The 18,426-nt window shown below is 41.9% G+C and overlaps 1 protein-coding gene across 2 annotated transcripts in view; it reads left to right on the forward strand.

Annotated features, from left to right (window-relative positions):
- Window positions 1-18,426, forward strand: part of NOC2L (NOC2 like nucleolar associated transcriptional repressor) — a 432,367-nt gene that overhangs the window by 34,994 nt on the left and 378,947 nt on the right. For both annotated transcript variants that reach the window (XM_069241122.1, XM_069241123.1), the window contains exons 3-4: window positions 2,408-2,585; window positions 12,421-12,537. In XM_069241122.1, the coding sequence (XP_069097223.1) occupies window positions 2,408-2,585; window positions 12,421-12,537 (295 nt within the window). The remainder of the gene's footprint in view (window positions 1-2,407; window positions 2,586-12,420; window positions 12,538-18,426) is intronic.

Here is an 18,426-nt window from a genome sequence, read left to right on the forward strand (position 1 = left end):
GGGTTGCCTAGTCTTGAGTGCGATCAAATACCACCTCAGTAGACCCGAAATTGGTGTCAATTATACAACACCTTATTCAATATTATCATCTTGTTGCCTGCATTGGGTGAACACGTTTACTATTCTGTATGACAAGAAGTGGAAAAACAAACAAGACAAACATGAAAAAGTACATTAATGCAATATGCACTTTCTAAACCAGTGCCCCATTGTTGATCATTACTGAGAATTCAACCTCATGCACAGCATGTTACTATTCAACAAATACATTAAAATGGTGTAAGTTCTTTCCACTCCACTGTAACGGTAACCATATATTCAAACACTGCGTGCAAGGAACCGCAAGTAGAATTAGTTTATATGCTGAATTTGCTGAAAAGGCTCACAAAATTCTAGGAAATCAAGTCCTTTGGGAACCCATGGGAAGAGGACTCGTAAGTTTGCCATCTATATGAAAATAAATATGTGATTGTGAAAAACGATGAACCGACCGGTGGAGCCTGAACGGACCCCAGTTAGGTGGCACTTACGTGCTTTAAATGGAGTCCTAAAACGATGAACTGACCGGTGGAGCCTGAACGGACCCCAGTTAGGTGGCACTTACGTGCTTAAAATGGAGTCCCTGCCATTTGCCTACCTGTCTCCTTGGTCTCGGACACAAGTAGATAGGGATAGTCCTCAAATTTTAAGGCTGTCTCCGAGAGCGCCGATGATGTGCGTCATCAAGGATGCGTGTTGCTGACATCAATGCATGATTGCGGCACGCTTTTTTTTTTTTTTTTTTTTTTTTAAGTAAAAAAAGAAACACTTGTATGGGCGCCACTTGAGGAGTACAAATGATGTATTCTGTGTAACCAGTATAGTTGTAGCTGTAAGATAAATTCTTTAAAAAAACAAAAAAAAAGTTTAATGTTGAAAAAACAAACAGTATCATTTCCATTGTGTCCAAAAAGTCGGACTTTTACATATTGAGCCACATAAAATGGAGAGGAACAATGTCATGCATGATCTGACAGTATTACAAGCTTCTTGTGGCTACATGTGTGTAACAGGTCAATGCTTGTCTAAATAATATTGAGGCAGGAGGTTTTACGACCTTCTGTGGCTGTACATCTTGTGATGCAGCTGATTAGCACATCTGTTGCATCAGAAATGCATACTGTGTCATAGAAAGTCAGCGCAAACAAAATGATATATCAGACCCCTTGACAGAACTGAATTCTTCTATATTGATGAGTCTTATTAAAAGGAATGGTTCATGGCGACTGCTGATTTAAACTTCCTAATTGTCCTATAAACGAAAACATGCTCAAGGCACCCACAGGGTATTGTAACCAGATCTATTTACTTTCCACACTTTGGTCACTGTAGCTATTCCATGCTGATTTTGAACCTATTTTATGATGTTGACCTACGAATAAAATGTATCTGATGCCTGCTGCAATAACCTTTGAAATTGCAAGAGCCCATAAAATCTTCCGACCATTCCAATGCAGACTTCTGCTTATACCGTCAGTTGTAATGAAAATTAAAATTTTCTGCTGGATTTAATAAACTTGGAGGTTGTTGTCCTTAGAGAATAGTACAGTGAGCCTGATACTAATGAAAAAGATCCTGTATCAATTCTGGTCATGTCTGGGACTGTGTTGCCCCGAATGTGTTTGTATGATGCTTAGACAATGTCCTTTCAAAGTAGAATAGAAGGTTGCTGCTAAACATCCTTTCCTCCCTATGTAGGAAGAACCACTTTGGGCTCCAGGGGTCCTAAATCAAAGTGTATGAACTTGTAGAAATATTACTGGCTTCCCAGGGAAGTGGACAATCACCTTTCTTAACAGCAGCTTTGCTTCTAAATGTAAATTTGTGAGCCTGCTGAAGAAAATGCTAGACTGTACTTGCTAGTAGTGTATTTTCTCACTGTGTCATATTAAAGACCTCAGGTACCAGAATACTTTGCTTTCTCACAGGGGACTTGCAGCTGAATATTAAAAATGATAAAGTACTATTGTCTGAGGTCAATGTAACCTTTACTTGCAACACTTTTTGTAGCAGTTTTCTGCCTCAAGTTTGCAGCTGAGTAAAATCAAACTCAACGTAAAATGCTAAAAAAAAGCAACTTTTAGATATGTAGCCATGCACTGCAGACCGTTTGCGATTAGGTATTTGCATCCTGAAAGTTGTTTAGTGCTGCCAGTATTTCTCCTGTAGTCTAATTGTAATCCGAACATTCTTTCTGCTCACACGGTTGTTTTTTTCTTACTTTTTACATTCCATAGTCTCCTCCAACCAAATTACCTTCCACAATTTTATATATGGATAGAATCTTTAAGGATATTTTCATTGAGTCAGGTTGCATTGTGAAGTGATGACAGATCCCTTTCCTACTCTTAATCTCTTTCCTCTCAAGGAAGCTAAAGCCCAAAGGTCGAGCCTCTGAACATAAGGACCAACTGTCCCGCCTGCGAGAGAAGGATCCAGAGTTCTACAAGTTCCTTGAAGACAACGACCGCACACTACTGAACTTCGATGATTCGGACAGCTCTGATGATGAGAGTGGTGCACACAGGCTTCCGGACCGATTGGAGGTAAAGTGCAACATGTCTGTACTAAAACAGCTGAGATGCATCTGTTGCTTTTTCTCATTCCATTGTCCACAGCCCATGTTAGGAGCTAGCCAAGAGGACTATTGTAGAACATGTCTCTTGTCTAGTAGTAAAACCTGGCATTATTGCCACCAGAGAGTGTTTTGTGTGTGTCAGGCTTGGCACAACAATTATGTAATGTGATATATTCTTTCTCCATAATAAACAACTCGAATTTGAATAATTTTAAACAAGTGTGCACATTTTCTCATCAGTATCCTTATATTTCCACTATTGCTGCATTTTCAGCGAAAACTTGCTCTATATAGTTTACAGCCCGTAGAATTACATACTCCTGAAATGTGACTGCCCACAGTTAATGAAATATTAATCTGGTAGGTAGCCTTGTAGTGGCAGTGCAGGGCCAGGCCAGTGTCGATTCCAAGCTACACCTTCTTTTGTCGCTGGTTTATGAGACCTCGTCTTCCTCTGCAGAACTTGTAATTATAATACATATGTGTCTAGTTTTGGACCATAAAACTGAAGCCGATCCAGGTTTTCAGTGTACCAATCAATATATTATTTTACATACGGTGACTATAAATGGGCATTATTTAGATACACCGTGTTTACTTAACAGTCTGACATGGTTCAGATTCTGCAGTTATTAATTATTCTGTTGTCTTTGTGCAGCCGATGGAGGTGATGCTTTTCAGACCAACGAAAGAACACAGTTCGATCTAAAATGTATGAGTAAGAATGAAATACTGCAAAGTTAATTTGTTCATCCAACTTTTTTTAAGAACAGAAGACTTATTTTTTTCGCTAAATAAACAAGCACACATAATTATTTTCCAAATAGTGTAAAATCCATCTTGTTTAGTAGCTATACAGTAAATTGCAGTATACAGTTCTTCCTAGGAAACATGGGCCACTAGCAGAAGACGTTTCTGCTAAACAGCGGTAGCCAGTAAACCAGAACACACAAATGTATATAGATCCTGTAAGGAAATGCCTTCCTTGGCATGGTTACCTCCTGACTTTTTGCCTTTTGTTGATGTCAGTTATGATTGAAAGTGTTCTGGGACCCTGCTAACTAGGCCCCAGCACCAGTGTTCTTTCCCTAAACTGTACCTTTGTTCCCACAATTGGCATAGCCCTGGCACACAGATAAGTCCCTTGTAAATGGTACTTGTGGTACCAAGGGCCCTGTTGCTAAGGAAGGTCTCTAAGGGCTGCAGTATGTCTTATGTCACCCTGGAGACCCCTCACTCAGCACATGCACACTGCCTCACAGCTTGTGTGTGCTGGTGGGGAGAAAATGACTAAGTCAACATGGCACTCCCCTTAGAGTGCCATGCCCACCTCTCACTGCCTGTGACATAGGTACATCACCCCTCTAGCAGGCCTTACACATGTAAGGCAGGGTGCACTATACCACAGGTGAGGGCATATGTGCATGAGCACTGTGCCCCTACAGTGTCTAAGCAAAACCTTAGACATTGTAAGTGCAGGGTAGCCATAAAGAGTATATGGCCTGGGAGTTTGTCAAACACAAACTCCACAGTTCCATAATGGCTACACTGAAATCTGGGAAGTTTGGTATCAAACTTCTCAGCACAATAAATGCACACTGATGCCAGTGTGGGATTTATTGTAAAATACACCCAGAGGGCATCTTAGAGATGCCCCCTGAATACCAGTCCAGCTCCTAGTGCTAGGCTAGCCAGTTTCTGCCAGCCTGCCACAACCAGACGAGTTTCTGGCCACATGGGGGTGAGCCTTTGTCACTCTCTGGCCAGGAACAAAGCCTTTACTGGGTGGAGGTGCTTCTCACCTCCCCCTGCAAGAACTGTAACACCTGGCAGTGAGCCTCAAAGGCACATGCCTTTTGTTTCAGCACCCTAGGGCATCCCAGCTAGTGGAGATGCCTGCCCCTCTGGCCACTGCCCCCACTTTTGGCGGCAAGGCTGGAGGAGATAATGAGGAAAACAAGGAGGAGCCACCCACCAGTCAGGACAGCCCCTAAGGTGCCCTGGGCTGAGGTGACTCCTGCTTTTAGAAATCCTCCATCTTGAGATTGGAGGATTCCCCAAATAGGAATAGGGATGTGCCCCCCTCCCCTCAGGGAGGAGGCACAAAGAGGGTGTAGCCACCCTCCAGGATAGTAGCCATTGGCTACTGCCCCCCAGATCCAAACACACCCCTAAATTTAGTATTTAGGGCGACCCTGAACCCAGGAAATCAGATTCCTGCAACCTGAAGAGAAGACTGCTGACCTGAAAGCCCCGCAAAGATGACGGAGACGACAACTGACTTGGCCCCAGCCCTACAGGCCTGTCTCCAGACTCAAAGAACCTGCACAGCGACGCGTCCGACAGGGACCAGCGACCTCTGAGGACTCAGAGGACTGCCCTGAACCCGAAGGATCAAGAAACTCCCAAGAACAGCAGCACTGTTCAAAAACAGCAACAACTTTGCAACTTTTTAGCAACTTCCTAAGAACGCCCTCTTCCTGCGGAAGCGTGAAACTTCCCACTCTGCACCCGACGCCCCCAGCTCGAGCTCCAGAGAACAAACACCGCAGAGAGGACTCCCAGGCGACTGCGACAACGTGAGTAACCTGAGTCGACCCCCTTGCGCCCCCCCAGTGATGCCTGCAGAGAGGATCCAGAGGCTCCCCCTGACCGCGACTGCCTGGTAATAAGGAACCCGACGCCTGGACCAAGCACTGCACCCGCAGCCCCCAGGACCAAGAGGAACCACCTTCCAGTGCAGGAGTGACCAGCAGGCGGCCCTCTTCCTAGCCCAGTCGGTGGCTGGCCAGAGAAGCCCCCCTGTGCCCTGCCTGCGTTGACTAAGTGACCCCCAGGTCCCTCCATTTCTTCCTATAGCAAACCTGATGCCTACTTAGCACACTGCACCCCTGTGCCCCTGAGGGTGTGTTTTGTGTGCCTGTTTGTGTCCCCTCCAGTGCTCTACAAAACCCTCCCTGGTCTGCTCCCCTAGGACACAGGTACTTATCTGCCATCAGACCGTAATCGGAGCACCCCTGTTCTCCATAGGCGCCTATGTGTTTTGGGCCCGCCTATGACCTCTGCACCTGACCAACCCTGTGTTGCTGGTGCTGTGACTTTGGGGTTGCCTTGAACCTCCAACGGTGGGCTGCCTATGCCCAGGAGACTGAATGTGTAAGTGCTTTACTTACTGGGAAAACTAACTAAACTTACCTCCCCTAGGAACTGTTGATTTAAACAGCTTATTGTCAATTTTACATAAACTGTGTACTACTGTTTTAAATCAAAGTTCTCTACTTACCTGTGTGAAGTACCTTGCATTTTATGTACTTACCTCAAATCTTGAATCTTGTGGTTCTGAAATAAATTAAGAAAATATATTTTTCTATATAAAAACTATTGGCCTGGAGTTAAGTCTTTGAGTGTGTGTTCCTCATTTATCGCCTGTGTGTGAACAACAAACGGTTAACAGTACCATCGGATAAGCCTACTGCTCGACCACACTATCACAAAATAGAGCATTAGTATTATCTAATTTTGCCACTATCAACCTCTAAGGGGGACCCTTGGACTCTGTGCACACTATCTCTCACTTTGAGATAGTATATACAGAGCCAACTTCCTACAGATCTCCAGGTGGCAATGTTTACTAGACACTAAAACTTTACTTTTGTACACGTTTCACTCTACAACAGACACTGGTCACCTGGAGCCAAGATTGGCCGCAGTATTTTTGATCTCCTGGTCTGATCCCTTTGCCCTTCTTGCCCAAGTCCCCTGTGTGTGTCCTCTTGTTCGCAAGAGTGACTTCTCTGTTGAAGGTAGGCGTAAGTGAGGCAAGGGGTGCAGTTTCCCCTTCAGAGTCCCCTACTCCAGATTGATCATGGAAGCATGCCTTTACCTTCCTTACCAACTAACCCATTTGACATACTTTGAGTGCTTGTATCTGCATTTTCTGCCGGTGGTGGCCATCCGGTCCGTGCTTCTGTATTAAACATTTGGGAGCAGTTGCCTGGAGGCACAGATCCCTCATGTGGTGTTGGGAGAGGCCTGACCTGTCTGTGTCTGGTCCATGGCAGATTTAATGAAGGCCATTCGGGCCGAGGGATTCAGAAGCCTTGCAAATTTGAAAAGTGTGTTGGTGATAGACCCTGATCCACCAACCGGATCCAGAGTTCAGAGGTATAGATGCTCTAAGTAAAGTGTTACTCTGAGACCATCTTAAGAGGATGTTTTATTGTATCCTTCAAATCTATTCCTATGTGATTGAGTTTGCTTTTGGTACTCAATGTGCCGGGTCGGCCAAGAGGCGTCGCAAGGAGGAATTCTTTCAAACCAAGTATGGCTTGCAGCGAAAGAGTCACAAAGTGCTCCTTAGCTAAAGCGTGGCTAAGTGTGGGTGAAAAGACGGGCCTTAATCTCAGGATGCACTTTGCACAGAGCTGGTGGTGAGGATAAAGTGGAAGATGTTCGAAAGTCGGCAGAACAGAAGCCGAACAACATAGCTGGTGGGATGAATATTTTAGAATCACAGGAAAAGACAGTGCAGATGACAAAAAGAGAAGAAAAACAAAGGTCTTTAAGTGGGGGTGCTATTGAGGTTATCTTAAAGCTTACATGAGAAGTGAAACTCTGGACAACATGAGGAGTAGGGGGTCTCACCTCAGGGTGCTGGGTGTGCTTTCAGATATTCCTGCGGAACGCTTGTGGATGGGGTGTCCAAGTGGCAAGTAGCTTGTTGAGACCGGAGTTGGAGGGCAAACAACATCTATTATAGAAGGCCTTAAAGTTTCACTTCAAGGCACAAATTGAGAATTTGGAAACTGGGGCACTGTGATGGTTTAGCTCTCTACAGCGTTCTTTGAGCTCCCAGGAGATGGAAAACAGTGTCCCTGGGAAAAGCCAGACTGATTCTTGATCTTCATTACATCAGTCCTGACACACTAGTCCGAAAAATGCAGTTACTGTGAACCAGTGTGAACATTGGATGGTAAAGGGGTGACTGCGTCAGTGAGTTTCACAGTGAGGGTCAGGGTGAACACCTGTGTAAACGCTTCTCTCTTCTGCTGGAGTTTTTTTGGCGAGTTTTTAAAGGAGGATTGGTGTTCGTTAATCATTTGTGGGCATGTTTAGAGGCACTCTTGGCTGGGATTGTCATTCTAAATGGTCTAAGTGCATTTGTTATGCTGCCTCTGAGCAGAGGGAAAAAGAAACTTGAGGGAGACCTGCTACAGGCTGCTTGTGGAAGTTGAATTTTACCTCTAGTCTCTGCTTCTTCTTCCCACGTCTGAGGATATAGGGCCATTTGTTGTCTTTTGTATAAGAGTATCAACTGTGCATACTTATTAAATTATCAATATTGTCTGTATTGAGGCATGGAAGGAGTCATACGGAAAGGGAGGTATGTTTCTTCTTTCGTTTCTGTGGAACTTGCTTTAAATGTGTTTTTGCTACGAATGACCAGATTTAGCCACAATACTTTTTGGGGGTTTCAGCAGATGCAAATAGATTTGCTCTTACTGCGGAGTTATTTCTTACAACTGGAGCAACTGAAGAAACCAGGATGAAGGGCACAAGATAAATAACATTCTAGATATGTGTGACACATGATATGGGGTGCAATGAGTCTGTCATGTTCTTACAACTTATGAAGGACTTTGGATTCTCTCAAATGGTTAACTTCTTCACTCACATAGCAGGCCATATATGGTGTTTTTTCACTCACTCAGCTTTGGTGATGGGTGACCTTCTCCCTTTTAGTTGGACAGATCACATCGCAGTAACCTTTAAAATCACACTACAGAAGAATATAGGACAGATGCATTGTAAACCCATTTTGCTTATAAGGTGGAGTAAAATCTCCAAAGTCTTGGGCTCTGCACTTAGTGACTCATTAGGGAAAAATTACAGCCTCAGGTACCAATTGCAGATGATTTTAATGCTTGGGTGATGACTGCAACCAATCAGATCACCCATATTAAAAAAAGACTGGTACCAGAACTACATTTTCCACACTTTGTTTCTCAGAAGAATTAAAATACCTCAGATGACAGTGTCAGAGGAAAGAACGGAGGTCGGGAGAGAAACATAAGCACAAAGAGCTGATCCTTATGTACAAACGAGCCATTATAGCTGCCAAGTCTTCCTATTTTATTCATAAATAAGATTTGCCACTAAAGTAGTTAAAGATCTTTCAATTCCTCCAGGTCAGCAATCTGTGGAAAACTCTCAATGTATTTGTAACAGTGTATCTGTTTATTTTAAAGATAAGATCCTGAAGATCTTCTCTGATTTTAATGTGAATGAGGATAGCCCCCCACCAGCCCTCACACCTCATAGGGGAGGATAAATACTTAATTGACCTCCTATGATGTCTGTTTTCCTCCCCTATAACTCATTTGAAAGTAAAACATCTTCTCATACACACAACATCCGATTCAGATGATGACCCATGCCCTCCCAGAATCTTACAACAGTTCCGGATCACACTGCTGCCTTTCTTGAAAAGATCTGTAATCAGATACTTATAAGAGGAGTATTTCCCCGAACTCTGGAAGGAGGCAATAGTTATCCCCCTCAAAAAGAAACCCAATTGGGATCCTGAGGGCCTCAACAATCTTTGTCCTATTTCTCTCTAACCCGTGCTGTCTAGAATTTTTGAAAAATACATCAGTCAGGAATAGGGCCAAATTTATTACCAACCAGGACCTTCTGGACCCCCTCTCAGAATGGTTTTGGCCTGGTCATAGTCCTGAATCTGCTTTGGTGAGGCAGCAGATTGTGTCCTTTGCCAGGTATATCAAGGCTGCTCAGTCATCCTTGTAATATTGGATTCATCAGCGGCATTTTAAATGGTATCTCCATCCGACTAGGTGCAAAGACTGCACCAAGCAGGATTGGGAGACAGCGCTTTGGCCTTTTTTGAAGCATTCATTTGATAAATAGAGCCCATACCATAAGATGTGGGAATTTTAGGGCTGAACTATTCCAGCTTCCCTGCAGGGTTCCACAGGGATCTTCCCTCTACCCCACGATGTTTAACTTACATGTCGCCCTTTGGTGCGGTCATATGATTTTTAGGTGTTGTCCTGTGCGGACCACACACAAATCATCACTTCCATATCAAATGAAACGCTGTCAGTTGCAGAAAAGTTCAAATACTGTATGGCGGAAATTAACATCTGGAGGAAAGAGAACTGGTTGAAACCTAATGCAGATAAAACTGAGATTTTGATCTTTGGGGAACAGAATTCTGTATGGTCAGAACTTTGGTGGCATGAGACCCATGCACCCCCTACCTCTTACGGTTGTCTCACCAAAAAACCTAGCAGTGATCTTTGACAATACCCTTACTTTTGACACCGGTTAAGAAGACAGTGAGTTCTTACTTTTTTATTATTAAACTTTTGAAAAAAGTTTACCCTTTCATATCAATTTGAACTTAGAGTAGCAGTGGTTATTACACCAATTACATTGTGTCTTGACTATTGCAATCCCCTTAATTTAAACATTAACAAGTCCGCTCTGAATAGGCTTCTGGTCATTCAGAATGCTGCAGCTCACCTGGTTCTGGGCGTGCCTAGACGTCTGTCATTCATGGAGGATATGCGTTCCCTTCACTGGCTGCTAGTCAGGAAGCACGTGACCTTTAAAGCTTTCTGTCGGGTTAATGCGGCTATCCACCATCAGGTGCCAATGCCCCTGAGAACTGCTTTTCATTGGTACATCCCTAAGAGACAACTTAGGTCATCCTCCCTTAGAAAGGTGATCATTCCTAGATTTCGGAAGGCCAGATGGGGTGGTCACTCTTTTTCAGTTGTAGCTGCTAAACTGTGGAACACACTGCCAACCCACATTGCAAGTGTACCCTCTCTGGTAGCCTTCCGTAGGCATTTAAAAACATGGCTTTTCTCCCTTTCATGATTGTAGTGGTTCTGGTCTCTTTATCTAGAGTATTCTTCTCACTAGTGCTGGCGATTTGACACCTTTGGGTATAATGCGCTGTATAAACCTTAAAAATACAAATGTATTCAATGAGGCACATTGACCATATAAAAGACTGAGACACATTGATTTTCATGGATTGCCAAGGACTTTTAATTTCAGACCTGTAGGATAAAATTGTCTGGTAGACTCCATGATCTAATTTATAGTATTTTAGCATGCATTCTTTAAAGTCAGGGTGGGTCTTTTACTCAGAAGGCCTAGTTCATCTGTTTTTTTCCCATTCCTTATTCTACGCTACCTGCTTTACTTTCTTGTAACTGAAGAAATGTCTGGATGTTGAATTTAGTGAATATGGTAACTTGCCAAATTGTGTCTGAAATCAAGTCCTTCAACAGCCTCCAGTAGCAAGCAAGGAAGTAACTTAAATAGTAGTGCATTAGTACCTGAGGGCCTGGCACACAAGACAGTAATCTGCATGGATGCTGCCCCATAACCACTGACTGCAGTAAGACTCTGAGAAATGTGCTCCCATCTCCCTCACCATCTTTCCATATACAGTGTTACCCTCTAGCAAATGGTCATAAGGTATACGTCTATCCTTTTGATGAAGCTGGTCACAAGCTGTCCTTATAATATGCCATAAGTTAAACTTTATACAGGTAAACATATCTGCTCTCAACACCAGCAGCATTTATCTCCAAGATATGTGAATGAATTGTTGTTCACCACACTGATTATCACATTCTCTATCTGTCAGAACCTCTTTGTCTTGCTGGCACTCCTTTCACACTTCTGATTTTCAAGCTGTTTTGGTCTTCTGCTCTATGTTTTGCTCTCTTTTACTCCTCTTGGAGTACCAGAATCTGGCATCTGAACTTTAAACTGAACCAGCCTGAGCAGATTACACAATGGGTGGCGAGAAGGCCGTGTGTTAAATCTTCTTACTGTCTCCTATGCTGTCTCCTTGGGCAGTAGGAGTCTTTGCCTATCAATACAAATTAATGAAGAATAACCACTCTGCAGTTTCTGCAATGTAAAATGAGAACATCTAGAGCAGTGGTTCTTAACCATTTGACTTCTGTGCACCCCTGCCTCATCATTACTGGAACCTGGGGACCCTCCACTGATCATTACTGTAATTCGGTGATCTCCTCCACCCCCCCAACTCCGAGTCATTAGTGGAAGTCGGGGACCCCGACTTAAACATTGTTGATGATTTGAACTGAAAAACAAAACACATAAAATACAGAAATAAGCATTCCTCAAACACATACAAAATAATAACACATTTTATTTAAATTGCAAAGAAATATAAATACAAAAAATAATACCTTTCATAGGGAGGCTAGAGCTTTTCTAAATTCAGTTGATGCCACACGTTGTCCATTCTATATTCTGTTTGATGCACCTACTTTGCTCCCACCAATCAATCTGAGGATACTAATTCAATTTTTAGTCTCCAGTTTCAACCTCCTTGACATTTACAGTGTGTTTAAAAAAAAATGTCAGTTGTACGTTTAGTCACTTTATGTATATTTACTTTATCTGTTAATATTTAATTTTCTGAGCAGTCGCAGACCCCTTGAGGAGGCTTCACCAATCCATAGGGTTCCCCGGACCACAGGTTGGTAACCACTGAACTAGAGTGTTATAGGTCGCCAGAAGTGCTGGGAATCCCAGACCCTTGATGTGGTCAGTGCCTGATGGGTGTCAGTCTAGAACTGTGCATGTGCTGTGTTGCAAAATGGGCAGGTATATGAGATGTTGTGCTTTTAGCTCTCAGATCCTCTGCCCTCCTGGATCCGTTAGACTAGAAGACTCAGTTTGCGGATCTGCTGCTTTTGCTTACTTGGTATTTTCATTTATATTTACAGGAAATTGAGGATGATGATGACGATGACGAAGATGAATCTGCCACTCCCAAAAGCAAAAAAGCTGAACTTGTATTAGTAACCCTTAAGATGGTGGAGAGCTGGAAAGAAGCAGCAACGGTCAGTTACTGCACCAAGCGCCCCTAGGGCAAAAATGCATCTCTGCAGTGAAATTTTATAATGAGATGATAGATCACAAATTACATGTGCAGCATGCACATGCACAACCCCGTGCCCGCTGTACTCAAAGTTTCTGTGATGATGGCATGTTTTTGTATTTGTGTCCAAAGTTGTCCTTGTAGCCTGAGAGATACGGTCTCTGTTCAAGTCTAGCATGAGTAATTTGAAAACTATGGAGGATTTATTGAAGAATCCAGCAATAATTGTAACCTGGCAGATTGTACTTGTATGATAGCAGAATCAACATTGTGTTCTCTAAAATATTCACTAGCTAGCTCCTAAAATGCTTGCAAATGCAAGTTGTTGAAAAAGCTTGGTGAGTTGACCACTTTTCTTCTGTGATCTGCACGTTCAAAGTTTGAATCGCAGGAAAGCAAACTCCGCCTTAAATCTTGCTCACGTTTACAAATTGCTTAGCATTACATGGGGCCTATGGACACTTAAAAATGTGCAGTATGAAGTGCTACTTAGAAAAAACGAAAAAAAAAAAAAAAAGTTATTCTATCATAATTATGTATATAGTGCTTGTTTATGCCATTGGTAAGGCCACCCAGTGCCAGTGTTATTTAGTACTTGCTTTAGTGTCCAGAATTGTATCACAGAATGGAGTGTGGTGTTTATCACTTATAATTTGTAGATAGCAATGTAAGTGTATTTTGGGACAGATGTCATAACGTTTAAAAAGGCAATTCCATCCCACATCACTCCCAAACCCCCACCCCCCTTTCCCATGATAAGCTATTAAGTAATCGCTTTTCTTATTGTAGGAAACTTTATATTTATGTAATTAATTATTCCTATTCCTAGCAGGTCGCAAATCGATCTCCCTCATGAATGTTGCTGAGGTAGGCCGCAATTTGTGACCTATTAGGAGTGACTACCTTTGCAGGGATGGTGGCCTGTTGAGGTCAGAAGACCACCATGTAATTGATTGCTTTTAAATAAAGCAATGTTTTTAAATGAATCAGTAGGCCCTAAAGGAAAACGGAATGAGTCAGAATAAATAAATATAAATAAATAAATCAATGAAAAGTGTAAGCCCATAGGACCAGTGACTACTCTTCAAAAAGTGTTTTTCACAAAAGGTGAGTGGTCCCTTGGGAAGAGGTCACAAATGGGAATGGGTCCCCTTTTACGAATGGCTTGCTGTCTCCTTTGAGGAGGTGGTAAAGGATTAATATTTTTCAACCTGAATTTGCTCATTAAACATTAATACATATACCACTCCTATTTGATATTTGGAAGGGACACCGTAAATCAGTGGTACTCAACCTTTTGACTCCTAAGGGCCCCACTGAAACACCATTGGAAGCCGGGGACCGCCAAGCAATTTGTACAATTTAAATTTCAAACATTAAAACAGTAATTCGCAAAAAATACACAAACAAGTACACACCAAACAAATACTCAAATTACTGAAGGTATAATTATTTTATGTTGATAAAATATGCAAAAATCTGAACATTTTAATGGGAAGGTTGGCACTGCATCTCGGCTACTAACTTTTCAGTGTTTGGTTTTATTTAGGAAAGCTGAATCCTCAGGTCAGAGTCTACATTTCCCAAGCGATGTCTGTTTTTTTGGGGGTGGGGGTGGGGGGGGGTAGGGGGTACATAAGATCTGATGTATGTGAAAGCTTTTTAACATACTTATGTGATGGGGAAAGGAAATAAAACCACAAGGGCCTCATCTCTCCATAGCCCCTCTGTGACATTTATTTAATTTGTTTTATAGCACCTCTCATACCAGTGTTGGGTGTCCGGAGCACTTTACAGGGGACTACAAGGTGTAGGATTCACATGTCACCCACACTGGTAGGCATTTTCTAAGAGTGATTAGTCTGGAGAAGCACAAACTCAGAATTCAGAACATAACACAGTGATTAGCTATCACGTTAATAATAAGAATGTATTTCTACGCAAGCAAAGCTTTTTTAGCAGCATAAGGATAATCAAAGACTGGGAAAAACATAACTTTCTAATTTGTGCCAAGCAGCTTGCGTTCAGCTCTTTGATAGCAGTTCATAGCTCACTGTGTTAGATTATGATCGTAATTTATGAACTGCACAGTACCAAAAGAATCTGTGACAAAAGCATTAACCCTCTGTTCTATGCACATAAAGTACTTTTCTTTGCATGATCCATGTTCTTTGCAGCAGGCATATTAACCATCTGTGCTACCTTAGATGAGTCAAAACTGCCAATAAACAAAACTCCCATCTCTGTGCAGCAGGTACATTAATCACCAAAGTTATCTTGATGCTTTTATTTTTGCCCTGAAGCTGCTGTTTGTACAGGGAACTTTGCAGTGCTTTTAAAACTGCTGCACAAATGAAGTAATAAATATAAAAAACAGACACTTGTTTCTGTCAAGAGGCCCCAGCTGGAGAAGTGCCTTTCTGCCGGCCCAGGCCTTTGGACCCCGGACCCTGGGCTCTGCAGATCACTGGTTGAGAACTGCTGCCCTAAACACTCCCCTTTCAAATACCGAATCGGTAATGGGTCATAAACCCAAATTGCAATTCCACAAATTGTGACCAAACTGCAATTTCAGGTTTGGAGATTAAAAAATAAATTTTTGCAATCACGAGTGCCATGATTCTGCTTTATACGTCTGGCTCTTAATCTTTTGCTATTGGTAATATGGTCTGCTGTAAGTTTGCTAGGTGTGTCTGTAGTTCTAGCCAAGATAATTGTTATTTACATGTTATTTAGTGGTAAGTGCTTTTCCGATCACACTGTTTCCAAACAATAGATATCTGCTCTGTGGTGTTTACACACAGTTTTCTCTATAATGTTTTCTGTCGCAAATTGTGCTAATTGTGTGTATTACAGGCAGTCCCCACTATGAGACTTTTAAATTGGGCATGTGTGACAAGGTGTGGTGCTGGGGTATGCCGTGGGAAGAGCAAAGAATACTCCTGATAGTTGTTACAACCGAAGATAAAGCAAACACTTGGCCTTCGTTTAATTTGAGAGTTGGCTTTGATTGAGGGAGGCAAGGTTGAAACTTCGATTAATATGTTGACTAGGTAAGGTGGGCCCATTTTAGGTGCAGGTCTTTGTGACTGCTCAGTCCAAAACTTTCTAAGTTTGTGGGCAAGGAATTCTGAATTCTTTAACGATTGTAGACACAAACTTGGCTAAAATTAAGAAAGGTCCCAATAAGCTACTCGAATAAAATGCTTCTTAGCGGAAACACAGGTTCCAGAAATAAAATCCAAGGAATGGGTCAAGTCAGCAGGCAGTAGTAACAGAGGAGGCTACTGCCAGAGTGAGGAACCAGCAGGAAGAAGTGACTTTGTGACTCACTGAGCAGTAAATACCTGGAAGAAAAAAATGTATTGAACAGGAAGTTTGTTTCCTCCACATTGCTAGGGTTAGGTAGAAAGGACAAAGGACAGCTGTGGATTCTAAAACTATATTAAGTTGTATTGAATAAGCATTGGCAAAGCCAGTAGATCGGGTTTTAATACTTAACTGTGTGCCGCATAAGCACACAAAACGTAGAAAATAACCAAAATGTGGATTCTGATAAAGGATCCCATGCCTTTGATACATTTCTGTTTCTATAGCAAATAGCGAAGGCTATGGTTATAGTAGTTCAGTGCACACTCAGTGGAAGGATACAGCCAATAACATTAAATCAGAGATGAATACTCCTGTGCTGAAAAACAGACAGTAAAGTGCCTAAGCATGCACCCCCTCGTCCCTTATGCTTCAGACACAGCCATGCTGTAGGGGAGTGTGACGAACGCGGAGCCCGAGGCCACTGCTGCAGCAGCACCACTGAGGAAGGCGTGTTGGCAGTCACCCCAATCCACAAACCTAGAGGAATAATATTCTACCACCCCCTCAGATGACCAGGTTTGTCATGGTGAAGTCTATGAAATTGGCAGCCCAAATAAGTAGCACAAATGGAGGAATTAGCCGTCTAAAACCTATTGTAGAGAAAATATCCTTCCAATGTATATATATTGCTGGTGTCCTCAATGAATACGTGAAACACATTTTTCCTGACTGCATTCATTTTTTTTTGGTTCTACTAACATTGATGGGGGCAGTGGTTTGATCCTTTTAATGTTAGATAGATGACTTGCAAGTTTTAAAAGTGAAACATGAAAAAGGGATGCGTCCATAGGATAGGTTGTTTCAGTTCAGCTGTCACAGCAATCATTACAGGAGAAAGTGAAAAAGGGCTCTAATATTTAGGTGACAACATTGATGATTTTATTATGGACAATAAGTGAATGAGAGAGGCATGCATTGTCACCCACCATTTATACAGAAGCTGGCCCTTTGTGTCTGGGAACCTGTTTATCAGGGCATAACTTCCTGAATGATATCCATGCACCATTCGTGCTGTCTTGAAAGGCATTCACTGTGAATGAAAACCTGAGATTGCTTATTGGATGCCCGGTTTTTAATAGTCATCTTGCAAGCTTGGAAGGATACTGATGCCATCCATCAAATTCTAAATGGAAGACCATGTAATCTAAGTACATCAAAAACACAGTAGCCTTTAGGTAAACAGAAGGTAGTTTATTCAGAACTGAGCAATTTTGGTGAAAACATCTATTGTTATTAGAACCACCTTCAGAAAGACTTACATACACAGTAAAATGAGTACAAAAAGAGTTGTCCTGAACGAAAGCGTACTCTTAACAGGTCATTACGGAATGTAGCAAAGCCAGCAACTTACAGAGAATTCTTTGGCATTTTCATTATCACAGGCCTTGTATTTTCAAGCATCTCTGGACACGTGTTTCTGGGTTCCTCCCTTCACCAGCAGAGACCAACATTTCCCTCCTTTTTCAAAGGCCAACTGCAGACACCTAATATCAGTTGAATACCAGTTCTCTCCGAGTAGACCTCAAGTAAGCTGCAAAGTGCATCCTGGTAAGGGTAGTCCTGCACATTTTAAAATGATGTCCCAAGTGGGTTGCCAAAGCCAAACAAGATAATAAAACAATGTTCATTACCCCATGGGCAAATTCAAAGTAAGAAAATCGTTTTAGCTGCCATTGTTCCAGCCTGCTGCTCTGAAAGTGAGTTGTTGCTGGTGTTTAGTTCAAGATACCAAGGAGTTTCAAAGTGCACGTTGTATCTCTGTTTGATTTTTTTTTTTTTTTTTTTTTTACTTGAGCATAAACTCCGCAGACCTTTAGATATATCTATCTTTGTATGAACTAGTCCTCCAAACGTGATGTTAAACTAAGTCTTCATTGATTTTTTTTTCTTCCCATTGTCCAGTTTTAAGGGGGTCATGAAACAGCTGAAATTTTTAATGGTGAGAATAATTTGTTGCTCCTTAGTGGGAGTCCATCTTGGAACTAGATGTTTGTCTCTTACTCGCTCTAATGCTTATTTAGTTTCTATTTTTTGAACATTACACAAAAAGATTGTGATGCTGAAACAAAAACCAAGGAAGGCAATAATGTATCTCTCTGCAAAGCGTCTTCTCTCTTTCAATTTCTGGATACACAATCGGTCTCGATATTTTAAGGTTCAGGAATATGTGATCAGAAAATCATCTGCTGAAAAATAAAAAAACATCAACCTTGACAACTGTTGTGACATTCAGTTTGTTCTAGTTCTCTTAAGTTGCTGTTATCAGTTCAACTTTTAAGTTGGTGTTGGCTCAGAGTGAAATAATTGCTCCATTCCTGAAATACCTATTTGATAACAACAAGTTATTTTCATGTACTGAATAGTTTAATTCCATCTTCGTTTTAGAGAGTTGAATTTTATGAGTTTTGTTTTTAACAGTTATTTTCTTGAACTAACACTGCACCTGTGGCTTGAACTGAAGCATACTCTCAACAAAGAA

The sequence above is a fragment of the Pleurodeles waltl genome, chromosome 6 (genome assembly GCF_031143425.1).
Source record: "Pleurodeles waltl isolate 20211129_DDA chromosome 6, aPleWal1.hap1.20221129, whole genome shotgun sequence".
NCBI lineage: Eukaryota > Metazoa > Chordata > Amphibia > Caudata > Salamandridae > Pleurodeles > Pleurodeles waltl.